Here is a 15,218-nt window from a genome sequence, read left to right as displayed (position 1 = left end):
CGACTAAATAAGAAAATACAGTGTCATCTCCTCCTAAAGCCTCCTTGCTTCATTTTGTTGTCTGAGCTATGAAATACTGTCTCAGTTTTCTTGTCAACAGGACGTGTCTCCAGACATCTGCTCAATGCTACCCTGGATTCTTAAATCACACAAACACACACACACATGCAGACGATTGCACCATAGGCACATTGAAAACACAATACATACACACACCTTCACAATTCTGTGCTAGTGTTGCAAGTTCTCTATGCTAGTGCCCCAGACAGACAGGGTAATTAAGAGCTCATTACAGTGCATGCAGTGACAGGCTTCCTGCACGCTGGCAGACGCTGCATTCGCTGCTTGTTTTTGTTCTTCTGTGGCCACAGGTAAGCCTGGTAGACATGTGGAATGATTCTCAGCAAGGGCGGAGGGACAGTGTGTGTGTGTGTGGTTGAAAATGCGTTGTTCAACTAGTGCAGTCAAGCAAATCTGACACTCAGACAATCAAGTGCTAAATTGTTATTCTGGTTTTCAAAACCTCAAGTGAGGTACATGTGTATACTATATGTGTCTGTGGGTGGCAGTTTTTTCTCTTCCTCTGACACTGAATTTAGTTTATCCTTTAACATCTAACCGTGACATTGCATTTATAATAGATACACAGTTCTTTCCACTCTTAAGTAAAGCATACACACGATAGAAAATCTGATTGTGCAAAGTAGAAAACAGATTCCAGTTTTACCTTGTTCCATTTTAAATGCAGACAAAACTCAACAAGCCCCTGGCACAGCCTCTAACAGACAGCCGAGAAGAAAGCGGCTCTTTTAACTTAAATGTGTTTTAACAGTAAGAGAGGGGGAAAAAGAAATACAGCAGCAATTTAATCATCCCAAAAAAAGTCCTGGCACTTTTGAGGTGGTATCATTTAACATGTTACTTGTTCCAACACCTGTGTGTTCCTCTCTCAAGATGAATATGAGATACTAGCATAACGTTCCGCCATCAAGTCAAGTGCTCATTGCTTTGATGAGGGCCCAATAGTGTATGTGTGTGTGTGTGTGTGTGTGTGTGTGTGTGTGTGTACAAGTTTGAATGTGAGTGTGTGCCTGTCTGTAGGAGCGTGTGGTGATATTATTGAAAATATCAGTAGAATCTTGCGGAAATAATATGTTACAGACGTTTTAAAGTACTCAGCATCCATCCTGCTAATTCTATTTTTTATAAATTCTATTTATGACACTATTATAAATGTTGATACCTCTGGCTTCCTCTTGCACAACTGGCACACATCTGCTGCAGCTGTGCTTTGGCCCTCTTGTTCAGTATGTTCAGGCTATGGCCTTTGGGCTGGACTTAACTTGAGAAAGTCCTGTTTGATGGAGAACCAGCCCAATGCAGCCATGTCCCTCCTGCCTCGTCCACAGTGACCACACTGTTTACTCCACATAAACAAGTTGGCCGGCCCCCCCAGGTTCGAGGCGGCACTCTGCTAGTGCCGCAACCGAGGGGCTCACACTAATTCACACATCCAGAATGACATGATCAGCCAATTAGAAACAAGAGCAAGACAGGAAATTAGCACCGTCAGGTAGTTGTGGTGTGGACTTTTGAGTATAGCCGTCACGCTAGTTGGGTTTCATGCTGATTTCTGCCAAACCCAAGCAGGAAGCTGGCCCTCTGAGGCCAATACAACCAAAACGAGCAGGAATCTGGATCAGTCCTTTAGACACTCTGTTTTACTTCTGCACTCCACTATTTACATAATATGTCAATGGCCGCCACGGAGTTTATTTGTTATGGTGCCTTAAAGCCTCACTTGTGGTTTTTCTCTTTTTGTGACCCTGAGATGAATAATTCAAACTGAAAATGTTTTTGTTCTTCAACAAAAAAAAAAATGGAATCTGCCTCCTTGGTGAAAAAAAAATGAAAGAAAAAGAGAAGTGAGAGCAAGTTGTTTCTTACCAGACTCGACTGTTTGTGTAAGTTATAATTTCACATCAGAGTCAGGCTAAGTTTTACATTTCAGCAATTACAGAAACTACATGTGTGCCATGAACAGTCTCTATTGAGTCTGGGGAGAGGGGAAGGGTGGGAGGACGACGAGCTCTCAAAGAGAACACAGGATTTTTCAGCCCATGTGTTTGTTTTTGCTCACGTTATAAGTGAGGGCTCAAAAGACATATCAAATGTCCCACATAGCTGAGCCAAGGCCGTGTTCCTCCCCTCTCTAACACGCTCTCTTTCTCTCTCCTTCCCTTGCTGGCGTCTTTCTTTCTCTCTTGCTTGCTCTCTCACATTCTCTCCCCGTTGCGACGCCTAAGGCCTAAGCGAAACAGGAAGCCAGCACAAGGACCGGTATTCACTGTGTCTCAATGACACGCTTCATTACTGCAGGCGCATTACATGTCTCGGAGGCGTTGCTGGATCCGGAGTCACGAGGATGGATGCCATTTTGGCTCAAACATCGTCTCAGCCACCCCTTTCATCTACACATGCACTTCAAAAGCAGCGCATGTGTTTATTTGTGTCTTCCCCAAAACTACACTGGCACTACCCCAAAGCTTCTTATTTGTGACGCAGTCGCCGCTTCTTCCCACTTCAGCCCCTGCCTTCCACACTCCTCAGCTCCGCCCAGGGGGTTGGTGCTCTTATTAACAGGGGTAATCTGTGCCTCTGGTATTGACGTTGTCTGCTGGCCAATCAAAATATTTGAAGGAAATGTTTATTTTCTTGAGCGAATCGCACCAGCTGCTTGGAAGCCTTTCTGAATAAGGCCATTTATGTTTAAGAATTTGCCATTGTGAGGCATAGTGCAGGACCTCTCAGTGACTGAGTGCTGATTTGGGCCTTTGCAAAGGAAGTGGAGGAGCTCCAGGGGAAGCACAGATCTTACACATGCTGAGCTCAGTGTGGCTATAGGTGAACAGCCTAGTGCCACCCCCCTCTCTGCTTCTGGCATCCTTCTCCTTCCTAATTGCCACTACAGGAGGTTAGGAGTTTACTATATTGCGGTGTCTCAACAGCGGAGGGTCATAGCGATACCACATGGCTGACTGCTGCTGTCAGTAAAAGTACAGCACCATGACATGGTTATATAATGTGCAGGCTTCTGTCTTCTGTTTATGATGAAAATATTTATGTATACATTTGAGGAAAAATGTTTTTAACAATAGGTAACCCTGTAGACTAGACTTCTGTACAACTAATGTGCAGAGACTGCCCATGTCCACAAAGCTCCGTGCAAGTTGTCTTGTAACAACTGCACCTTCTCAGACCTAGAGCAAACAGCCCCTGTTTGTGTCAGCACTCCTGCGGTGTGGCCATTGAGTGTGAAGCAGGGTCCCACGCATTGGGCCAGTCGGTCCTTGACCCTCTTTCCCTTCCTGACAGCTCGGCTGGACAGGCTAGCGAGTGTCCTGCACCTCACAGGTCTCCACTGCCCCTCCAGTGTCTCGCCTGAAAGACCCAAAAATATCTCCCATGCACCCATCAAGCATGTTTTTCCAGGACTGGTCTCACTCTGGTGAGAAAACCACCCCTCCTCTTCTCAGTTTTCACTGCTCTGTCAGCAGAGGCCAACCTGTGACAGGAAGACACATCTCCAGAAGTCAAGACAGTTTTGACAAGTCTGTCGTGAGGAGTTTTTTGGCTCATACTTCAGATTTCTATGACACAGGCAGTGACTTCCTCACCCTGTACACATATGCAGCTCACCCATTTCTCCTCGTTCCACAAAGTAGAAAAATGTTACACTCCTACACAAACACAATTCATCCACTGAATTATTTCCAATGGAGTAGATTCTAGTGTTCACCTATTGTTCATATGTGTGTTACAACAGCCCTGTGGCAGGATCAAATGGACACCCCCGCTCTGAAGACATGCAAGGTGGAGGAGGACCTCCGACCATGGCCAGGTAAGAAATTACAATGCCCTTCTTCTGTTTTACTATGCATAGACTTCTGAGTAACTATGCTTTTGGCTACTCTTTCAAGCCTTTTTAATATTTTTTCCTAACTTAAAGCTCGGCAGTTAGTAGAAGCTCTGACAGCCTTTAAAATTGAAACAATCTGACAATACAATACAACAATATAAAGAGGAGAAGCGGGAAAGGCGAGCACAAGACATGCCAGGGTGTGCCATTCGTTGTGACAATTTTGGAGTCTGTTTCGTTTTGCCCGTAGGGCCCTAACTACACCCCAGAACATTCCTAGGACGCCACCACCCTGCCTGCCGCCTTCTTCTTCTTCTTGCTTCCCTCCCACTACTTTTTTCTTTTATTTGTTTCTTGGTGATTTGGATCTTTGCTGCTGTCTAACAGCCCCCTCAGTCTTCTTTCCGTCCCCTACCCAGAAACCACTACACCACACCAGACATGCTGAGTCACCCACTCACACTCTGATGAGGACACACACACACACACCCACACACACCCACACAAAGAGAATGAAAGACTAAAAACACTTTTAGGTTTGGCTCACTGATCTTGCTCTTTTTTCAACAATTCGGCAGATATAACACAATGCCTGAAGCATCAAGTATTGAGACCGGGGAATTACATATTTACATATGTTACTGCTTGTGTGAGGCAAGATTCACTGCAAAGCAAGACATTCACAATAGTGTGAAAAATGTGGCTGACAGTGATGGCTATTAAAAGCATTTCTTTGAGACATTACAGCCTGAACTTGAAATGCAAGGACATCCAGACTGTAAAGAAAATGTGGCAGAGAAAAAAAAAGGTGTAATAAATGATGATGCTACATGTATTCATATATCTTTGTCCTTACAATAACAGTATACGTGGTCTAGGGTCAGCAAAACACAAACATCACGTCAGTGGCTTTACAAGGAAGTGTCATATCTCTCAGAGTAAAGGATTTACTCGACAAGCAAACATATTATTCATGTCACCCTGGTTGTCGACGCATTAGGAAAATCTGTTTTTTTTGTAATCACAGACTTCCTTTACCCTTGCTTGTATTGCATGTCACAAGTTGGGGACATGCAAAATCCTCTGTGCTCACATGATAAAGTGCCCAACATGGATGAGGCTTTTGGGCTGTTGACCATGGTGCCACAGAACAGAGGTGATTATCATTTGCATTCGACATGATGCTCCAGCCCTAAAGCCTTGCTGCTTAAAAAAACACCTGGAGATCATTTGTGTTCATTTGGGTCTCCTATTCTTTGGCCTGCGCAGCAGCAGCTCTGCCCTGGCCTTGTATTGCTTTGTCACCATCACCCTGTTATCAACAATGACTGCTCGTCTTCATGACATCCATTGTTCAAACCTCCCAAACCAGTCCGTATATAAAACAGAAGCTCTCTAAGGAGTTAGTTTCTTTAGGGACGATATGAGGGAGAGGATTAGAAAACAGTTTGACAGCACAACACAGTGTGTCTTTACGTGAAGCTGGATGAGTCTGGGATTTTCTCTCTCCCTTTCCCTCCGCTTATTTGCCTGAGACACCATTCCCTGGGCGCTGGCCGTCACAGTTTGCATCAAGCCTGAGTAAACATTTCACAGGTGAGCGCCTGGATTTGCATCTCCCCATTGCCAGCCCACCACACGCGGACACGCACGCATGCACGCACGCACACACACATTATTCTGCGCACAATTACACACACAGACATGGGCGCCTCAAACTTGCCCTTATGTTAACAACCAAAATCAGTTTCTCCCATACGCAAATAAGGCAAACCTCCTGTCATATCTGGGTTACACGCTTGACTGTGGACTAGTGGACTTCTTGAGCTAAGCAGAAAGGAGGAGGACTCCACCCTTGGTGTTTCAGAATTAAATAAGTGCGTTGCACTATGCTTCAAAGCTAGAAGAGGAAAGAGAGGGCTGGAACATTATGTTCTCTATAAAAGCTCTGATTCCCAGCTACCCGCTTCATAGACTGGGAGCATCACAGACAGCAGGCTGTGCCAGCTAGCCCTCTGGGGTCCATCCCCTCTCCTGTCCCTGCAATTTAGTCAACACGTTTCAGATGAGCCTAATGGAGATCATGTGTGGTTTTGGGCCGCAGAGGTTACAGGCAGCTACTACTAGGCTCAGTTAGGAAGACCCTCTCTGCCAAAGATACACCACGGTTACCACAGCCACAACAGTGAAGCCTGTACTTATACTGGGTGGGGGAGGGTGGGGATGCAGTAAGGTATGTAACATGGTTAAGAAGGAGAAAAGCAGACTGCAGAACTTTGCTTCTCAATTGCAAAATAGTTTGTTCAGCCCTCTCCTCCAGAGGGAGCTACTGTGCTATAGAGTTTTTTAGGTGGTAGCAGGCTACTCCTGGCTCAGAGTCAAGAGCTTGATACTGCACAAGCCCATTAAGGTGTTGTGATAAGTGTCCAGTCCAGTTTCCCCTGACAGAACACAGGAGTCGATCCCCACCGCAGTTTAGCCAACACGTTTCCACCGACTCCAATTAACTGGAGATCATGTGCAGTGGTGGGCCACAGCAGTCAGAGCCATCAAGTCCCCATGCCACACATCCCCTCCCTAGCTTCACCCTGAAGCCTAAAGTTAGCACAGACAGAGAGAGATGAAGAGAGAGAGAGAGAGAGAGAGAGAGAGAGAGAGCGAGAGAGAGAGCGAGCGAGCGAGAGAGCGCAAAGGCTTTTTGGGAGTCCGGTAGGAATTAGTGGGCCGACTCCCCTTCACCCGAATCAACAGCAGCTGAAGTCTTGGATTTTCCTTGCGTGAAATCAGATATGCAGCCTGACTCCGGTGCCTGGTAGACTCTGGAAAAAGAAACAGCCCCCCCACTACCACCAAACTCCCTCATCCCAAAAAGAAGAGGAAATTCAACTGCAGAAATGTGTTGTCGAGAAAAAAAAATGAATATAGCAGGGGCCGTGGAAATTGCAAAGGAACAGATTTTTTTGTAGCTGAAAATGGACCCAGTTCTCCAGACATAGGGAAAAGACATTTCAACAAGACTGTGGCACGCAAGTTTGGCATTCTCCCCCCTCAGGGCTGTGGCGTGCAAGCGCTTGCTATTTCACAAATACAAGCTCTCTTTTCTCTGCCATACAAATCCACATTTTACACTCGCAGTCATGTGGGAACATTGGACCCGTGAAAGCCACATGCGGACAAACAAATAACCATGGGCTGAGGTGTGTGTGAGTGTGTGTACGAGCCACAGGTGTGGACTGAGCGTACCGTTTGTTGACACCAGGTATGAGGAACTCTCCCTAGTCATTGTGGCGTACAACAACATGAAGGGCGTTTACAACTCCAGAGTATTTTGGCCTGGCTGTTAGCCACCTGACCTTCTTCCAAAATATCTGAGTGTCATGAGCGTAATGACTCGACATGCTTAACTTGTCAGACAAGACTTCATTTACACACCTCTGAATAAGAATTATAATGCATGTGCATAATGTTAGTGCTAGTATCTGATTTACCTGATAGGTGCTTTGTAGTGATAAAAACTACAAACTGACCTGAGAAGTCAAAAGGAGAGGGAAAAACAGTAGAGGTTTACTAAGAATGACCTCTGTGACTTTAACCCCATAAAACTGATATACCTTCTAACTTACATAATACAACAAAAATATGGAACATAATTGTCCCAGTACCAGGGTCCAAATACTACAGTAGGTGGCAGCAGGCAGAGCTCAGTCCTACACGACTGCAAATGGGTTCATATCCGAAGCTCAGGATGTAAAGTCAGCCAATAATTCGCCTCAGTTAAGTGAGAGGGGCAATGTGGTGTTTGACTTAAGGATCTAAGTTGGTGACAGTAGCGGCCCCAAATCTCAGAGAAGCAAACTGCCAAGCAATATTTCTATTTCCCTTTTCTCAGCTGAATAAATTAAAATGTGTGCAGTGAAACTGAAGTCCTGACAGCTGGGTTCACAGTGCTCTGTTACCTGTGAGATTACACTTAGCAGTTAACTCTGACAGGCCCTGGACTGTGATTCACATTACTTTAGTGGATATTCACACAGAAACACTCTTCTCTTTCTATGTTTCTCTTCCTCCCTCGCCCTCTTTCCTTTCATTTTCCTTGTCTGTCTCTGATTGTGACCGTCTGCCTCTGTCGCCCAAGTATGATTCATGATGAGTTGCACAACAGTGCAACAAGCCGTTGGTGTTTATACAAAGAACCCCTCAGCGCTGACAATGCCTCTTTTCATTGCTCTGAGAAAGACAGAATACTGTAGGTTGCTCTCCTTTTGAAGGAGTGGTAGGAGGGCTGGGGCAAGGGGGCCTTTTCATAACTTCAGGCTTGTGCACGGGGCTGTGGGGTGATGTGCTGTCAGTGTTTGATGACTGCTATTAAGCAAAAAAATGTCTCAGTTCATTACTTTGAGCAAACATTTCCATGGTCAGGCATATCGCAAGAAATCTGAGCTCAGAATTGGGGGTTTGGGAAAATTTGCTGTTCTGTAGATGAGGGTTGTTTTTTAGAATAATAGAAAATGAGAAATCTCCTTGTTTCATAATCACAACAGCAGTTTTCATTCATGGCTTAATGTTTGCTGACTCTCAGCCCTTTTTTTTTGTTTCTGCCAACAGGGACTTCAGATCTCTTTCAACAGAGGACCAGCTTCCCGTCTCTGTCGCCACTGACTGACCCTCGCTTCTCAGACCCCCGCATGCACTACCCCGGGGCCTTCCCCTACTCTGCCAACACCTCTAGCACTGGCATCAGTGGCCTCAGCATGTCAGCCTCTTCTAGATACCACACCTACCTGCCACCCCCCTACTCAAACAACCAGTCCCAGAATTTCCAGTCCAACTCCTACCTGTATTACGGCACAGGTTCTGGATCTTACCAGTTCTCCATGGTGGCGCCGGGAAACACCGGGGGCGAGCGCTCCCCCACCCGCCTGCTGTCCTGCTCGGGGGCCACGGGCACCGCAGGGACCAACAGCCTGATGAACCCGGGCCTGAACACCCAGAGCGAGGGTGTGGAGGCCGACGGCAGCCACAGCAACTCCCCCACTGCAATGAGCTCAGGCCGTTTGGATGAGTCCGTCTGGAGGCCTTACTGACTGACAGACAGCTAGACAATCAGAGGGTGTGGGAGAAGCAAGGCAGGAAATGTAAAGAGGATGATGAACAAAAAAAGATGAACACTGAAAGAAAAAAACAAAAAAAGAGAAATGCTGCATGTTTGTCTTTTTATTTCTCCAGCACTCGCTTTAAAGATTTTCTGCGTTTTACCAACTCTCTCAAGACTTCCATGTATTTTGTAAATTTTGAGTAAACTCCTGCACTGTGCTAAAACATGTACTCTTAAAGGACTATAAAAGCCATGTAAGTTGAGATGACGTTCAGCTGAAACTGTAAATAGACCTGGGGTAACACCAGAGAAGCCATAGTGACCTTTCAGGATCATTTGTCTGGTGTAAGCAGGTACTCATGAAAGACAAAAGACAATGGCGGTCTGATCAGTACAGTTGACTGAAAAACCACAGCAGACATGTATCAGACTGTTCGGACTGATTCAACTCACTTGCTATGGTGAGAAGAGCAGTCGGAATGGATGTTAGCTCCCTCGAGTGACTCCGACATCCTCCCCAGGCATGACTGCACTGCTGTAGCAATCGTTCCTTTTAAGCTTTAATTTCTGTAAAATTTGCAAAGGTACTGTTTCAGTTGTGATCTTCAGTTGTATCCAGGGCTGTTTTATGTGCTCACAGTACTGATGCAGTCCCTTGTTGCCTAATTTATTATCCAATTGGACACATTAGCCTTCGGTGCTACGGTATGCAGTGGATGCTTCAACACAATCGCTGCATCTTCGAGAGAAAAGCATTTTATCTGTCAGGACTCACATGTTTAAGAAATGAATTCTCCTCTGCTGTGTCATCAGTGTCGTGTTTCAACAGGACAATGGCTGATATTTTGAGGGATGTAAAAGACAACCTGTCCTATTGGTTTCTTTTCCTGCACGAATATTTAAATCCTGTTGTGTCTTCTCTTCATCTTTTCCTTAAATTTCTCATTCAAACCTTTTTCTGGAAAAAAAAGTCCTAGTCTGGTATTTTTGAACTGGATGCCAGTTTACTTTTTCTATTTATTTGAGCCAAATTGTGTGGAAATGTGCGCATATACACAAAATCCTTAAGCATTTCTCTCTACCTTTCCATACATATATATATATATATATATCTATATATATATACATACACACACATACACACACACACAGTATATATACCATATTTTGTTGTTAAGTATAAATTTGGAATTTGTGTAATATATTGCTACTAAATTATAAAAAACAAAACCTTTAATGTAATTATTTTGTCTTCCAATGTAGCTTTGATGCACTAAAAACTTTTATTCCTTATGAACCACACCCAACAGATTCTGTTAGTGAGACGGTGTATCTAGGTGAATCTTTTTCCAAATTGCCTTTCTGCGCTAAATAAGCCAGTCGCTTAATTTTTGCACTATGTTTGAACTTTCATTTCTCCTTCTTGGTTATGTATTTAAAACTATCTGAAACTCTGCCGAACTAAATATTAAATATTCCTTCACATATATTTGATGAACACACTTCGTGTGTCCTTTTAAAAAATCCTTCATCAAGTAATCAATGATTTCATGATTAGACACACAGACACACACAGACACACACACACACACACATTCCTGCACCACAGGTGTGTGTGCACATTCCCTGTGTCCAGAGGGCCTTTCCCCTGCAGTTACACATGTGATCCCTCTATCCCTGGATGAGGAAGAGTGAGGATGAAGGGGTAGAAGGAGGACGTGGGGTCAGAGTGGTATCTTCTTACCAACACCAAGGGCAGTTATGCACAAAAACCTTCCCTTGTTGTGCACAGGTCCCTTTGTTCTGTATAATCAGTGGGTGCTTTGTAGCCTTTAGGGTCCTGATTGTGTCTTTTCTAGTCTAATTTACTAATCATCAATGCCTGCAAAGATCACCTGGGTATGAGCTGTGTAGAGGCATTTACAGCAGGTACTAGAAAAGTCCTCCACACGAAGGAAGCATGACTTTGAAAGATGGGTATTTAGTTGCCACAAAAGTGAAATTTTATTTCATAGTGAATTGTGATCCAAAAACACTTGCATTTGGAGCTCAGGTAAAAATAAGTTATGCAAGGTGTTTGGTAGATCTCACATAATGATCCTTTAGCTTTAATCGTCTTTTTTAACCAATCAGTAACAATGCCTCGTTCATATCTCCCTTTGACTTAGAAGGAAAGCATGTTCCCTGCTTTCTCCTCTGGAGCCTTTTTATAGTAGAAGACCTTACTTTATTATGGGCAAAAATCATGCAGCTAGAGAAACCACATGTGTACTTATATATTTGTGTGGTTCCTTAAAAATAAAACAACCAAAGATCTTCACAACTGCCTGTAATACTGTCAGGACGATGGGATGTGGCAAATGGATCATGACTTGACTGATCTCTATTATCATTCTTTATGCAAAACTAGGAAGCCAAAATGTACACGTGAGTTGTATTTTATTGTATATTGGAATTAAGAGCACAATGTTACTTTTTGTTTTCTTTTAAAGAGATGCCCCTTTTCCTTTTCATATACCAAAATGTCAATTTATCTTCATCTTTCATTTCTTGCTCAAAGCATGTACATCTGAAACTGATATGTTAATTTAAGAATCTCATCTATGTCTGTAATGATATTGTTAATGCTTCCATATTGAGTGCTTGTAAAGTTTGCAGATAATGTAGTTTTTAATCATTTTAATTAAAAAAAAAAAACAACAAAAAAAACATGTCTCACTTTTGTGTTCATAACTGCTGTTTATTTCATAAATTACTTTTAAAAAAAGTTGAATTAAAAGAAGTCCAAGAGAGAGTTACGACATCTTTTTTCTTTGAGGTTAAAGCCACATTAGATTTAAGTTCAAGATTTATGGCCACATTCTTCTACATTATTCGCTTTACTATGAAAACAACTGCATACCACAAGAGTTCTCTAATTTTGAAATTCAATGCTCAAAAGTCTGGACTGTGAGGTATGTTATGGTTAAAAAGGGGGAGGTGTTGAGAGTGAAAACGTTAAACATGGAGGCACAGGACATAATTCACCTCCAGGAATCATCACATCAGCTGACAAATGACAGAAAAAAAAAATGTTTATGGGACCCAATGTCATGCCAGCACATTCTGACCCAACAAATTCTGTTCTTCTAACTTCTTCAATAAATGCCATACATGCCACTGCCTCCATCTCATAACTCTGGCAGTTGATTGGTAGTTTTTCCCCAATAACCACCTTTAATAATCATCCTCTTTTCTTCCATTAGTGAGCATCTCGCTGGCAATTACCCGGACTTCTCATGGGTTTGAAAATGCCTCAGCTGTCAACGCGGTGGTACATGGTGGTAAATAAAGTGTAGCGCAGGAATCCAACACCGCCCTGGCAGCCTCCATGTTAGCGCACGTTGGCAAGTTGTCACTTGTTAAAAACAATACAGGAGAAGTATGGAATGTCGGCCATTATTTTTTACCAGCTATGCGGCTGTTAATTTATGCGGCACTGATGGCATCCGTTTGGCCCATTTGAAGTCGAGCTATAAGATTAAACACTTGAGATGCTACCTTATGGGGTGGTCTGATTTCAGATGTCTCATGTGGTTAACCTGAAATACAATACCGATGATTCTTCACTTTTAAACTAATGCCACCTGTTGATGTACCATGAAAGGGCTTTCACTTCTAAAGGCTTTGTTTTTCTTCTTCAAATTATTCACTCTTTTATTTTCCCTGTTTATGCTCTCCACTGTATCTATACTCGTTCCTCGTCCCTTTCATCCTTTCTTCTCATTCAATTCTTTCCTTTCTTTCCTTCTGTATGGCTTCTGCTGTGTCTGCGTCAGGCCTTCTATGGGGGCAGTGTTGGCAGAACAACAAAGCCTCAGGACGCACACACGCAGCCTTGACACACATTGTATTCAATTAACTCTCCACACTCAAAGCATTTCTACACACGCACAAGGAACTCACACACACACACACACACACACACACACACACACACAGCCCTGCTGACAGATCTCACACCACCCTCAACCCGGACCGAGCTCCACTTCACAGTGTGAGTGTATGACAGATCTGCACCGTCTTAAACATTCCCAACTATCTCCTCCAGGTCTCATCACAGAGTTGCTCTCTGCATCGCTCCTCACTTATCCCCCACCGCTCAGGAAGCACAAAGGGAAGATGATAAGCTTTCAATTAGTCCAGGCTCAAGGGAATTTTCCAGCTGTCTTCACACACTCTGAGACCCGACTCTCTTTTCCACATGTGGGGAGCAGAGGAGCTCTCATCTGGCTCTGTCTTTATCGTGGACGTACATGAACAGAGCTGCTTTTTTTAAATCATCTCCTCTCTGTTCCCGCTATGCTGCTCTTCTTCCGAAAATTGTAACTCTCCAGGAAAGATGGGAAACGTTATCCTGGAGGAGGCTGCTTGTCTGGATGTAATTGTAGGCACAAGCGCGATGAATTGGTTTACAAGACGACACAGAAAATTGCATTTTAAGTGGATGAAACATAAAGAGGACTGGAAGCATGATTGTGAACGTCACAGGACAGAAACACTAAAACAATGAGCACCATTGAAGAAAATAAAAATACTCTGAAGTCAGTTATTTGTTCTGATTAACAGCACAATGTCTTAGGATTTTTCTTGTAACAAAATCGAGCCTTGTCCGTCACACAACTTTATCTTCAATTAATCTGAAAGATGAAAAGAATAAAGCACTATTTATAAATTCAAATATATATATATATAGATATAGAAGAGAGAGAGAGAGACAGAGACAGACAGACAGAGAGAGACAGACAGAGAGAGAGAGAGAGAGAGAGAGAACGAACAAGGGAGTGCAGAGAGGGTGTGTTTTGGAAAGAGCACTGAATCGTTAAAACCCTCTCATTTCTCATGAGCACAGTATCCCGTGTCGCTTTTGCGGTACCTGCATACGAAACCCATTAGGGCCTCTTCTGTAGCTGCTGACCTCTCCTCCCCCAAACCCGTGAGAAGGAGCGGGCTAGAACTGGCTCGGTTTGGGTGCCTGGTACATGACCAAAAGTCTATTTTCTAACCAGACTGGTGGTGGGAACAGAGGCTGGCGTCCAAAAATCAGGGTTCCCACAGATTGACCGAGAAACACAGGGGCCAGGGGCTAAGAAACCGCGAGAGTTGTGATGCAACTGTTCTCACACTGATGACTAGTGCTGCCTTGCTGACAAGGAGCGGCATATGGAGGGAGTGATGAAGAAAAAGAGAGAGAGAGGGGTCTCCTAGTTCAGAGGGATCCCAGTGAAGGTAGTTTCTCATCCATCCTGGGTCTACAGAGACCGCCCTGTGTTACGATACACCAGGCAGCTCCTAGTTCCCACAGTGGAGCACCTCTCCACGGGGCTAGGACTGGGTTCCCGTTGAGACCCAGAGGATCACTGAAAGCTTACGAGAGGCACTTGCAGAAACAGTCTCACTATCAGGTCAATCTAGAGCGCTACCACCATAACTCTAAGGTCACCATCGCGTGTGAGACAGAGTTGCTGTGCGATGATCTGGAAAACGGGGGGGGGGGGGGGTGTCCCAATAGCACTGCAAGATCATTTTTCACATTCTCTGGTTCCAGCTTCTCAGTTGTTAGGATTTGTCGTTTTACCCTAAACAATAAATTTTCTAATCATAGTCGACAGATTAAATGATAAAATTAAGAATCTATGAAATATGAAAACAAAACAAATAAACCTTTTTAAACCTAAATATCAAGTTTATACTGAAAAGGGTGAAAGTGTCTCAAAAGGAAGCAAGATGTTTACATTTATCTCCAGTGCACCTTTCCCTATTTCAATTAATGTCTTTCTGTAAGGAACATTTATTAATTAGCATCAAAATATAATATTTGATCAAAAACACATCTACTGGAAGTGAAATATAATTTCTTATTTTTCCATCCCCCTACTTTGGAAATTATTTCAACTGTTATTTCAAATGTTCAGATTATGTAGCTTGTACTATGTATTTATTTTCCTTTTATTTTTTGCACCTGCGATACCAAGTATTTCACAAGACACCCTGACTGACTATGTGGTGGTCATACAAAGAAGCATCTTTAAAGTGCAGATAAGTAAAGGGAAACTCTCTAAACAATCTTCTGCTGAACTAAGTCATGTAAATTAGTCACAACTACAAAAAGGCCTTTATACATTTATGTGCAGAAACCCAGTAGGCGACTGTATGGTGGACCTG

The 15,218-nt window shown here is 43.6% G+C and overlaps 1 protein-coding gene across 3 annotated transcripts in view; it reads left to right on the top strand.

The window, feature by feature from the left end:
* The window catches only part of runx3 (RUNX family transcription factor 3), a 48,736-nt gene extending 37,013 nt beyond the window's left edge, over positions 1 to 11,723 (top strand). For all 3 annotated transcript variants that reach the window (XM_038728925.1, XM_038728923.1, XM_038728924.1), the window contains 2 exons: positions 3,827 to 3,901; positions 8,525 to 11,723. In XM_038728925.1, coding sequence (XP_038584853.1) covers positions 3,827 to 3,901; positions 8,525 to 9,003 — 554 coding nt within the window. In that variant the 3' untranslated portion in view covers positions 9,004 to 11,723. The remainder of the gene's footprint in view (positions 1 to 3,826; positions 3,902 to 8,524) is intronic.
* Positions 11,724 to 15,218: the final 3,495 nt, after the last annotated feature.

The sequence above is a fragment of the Micropterus salmoides genome, unplaced genomic scaffold (assembly GCF_014851395.1).
Source record: "Micropterus salmoides isolate LMB-PRFRI ecotype aquatic unplaced genomic scaffold, ASM1485139v1 Ms_hic_scaffold_19, whole genome shotgun sequence".
Classification (NCBI taxonomy): domain Eukaryota; kingdom Metazoa; phylum Chordata; class Actinopteri; order Centrarchiformes; family Centrarchidae; genus Micropterus; species Micropterus salmoides.
This window is presented reverse-complemented; position numbering and strand designations above follow the sequence as displayed.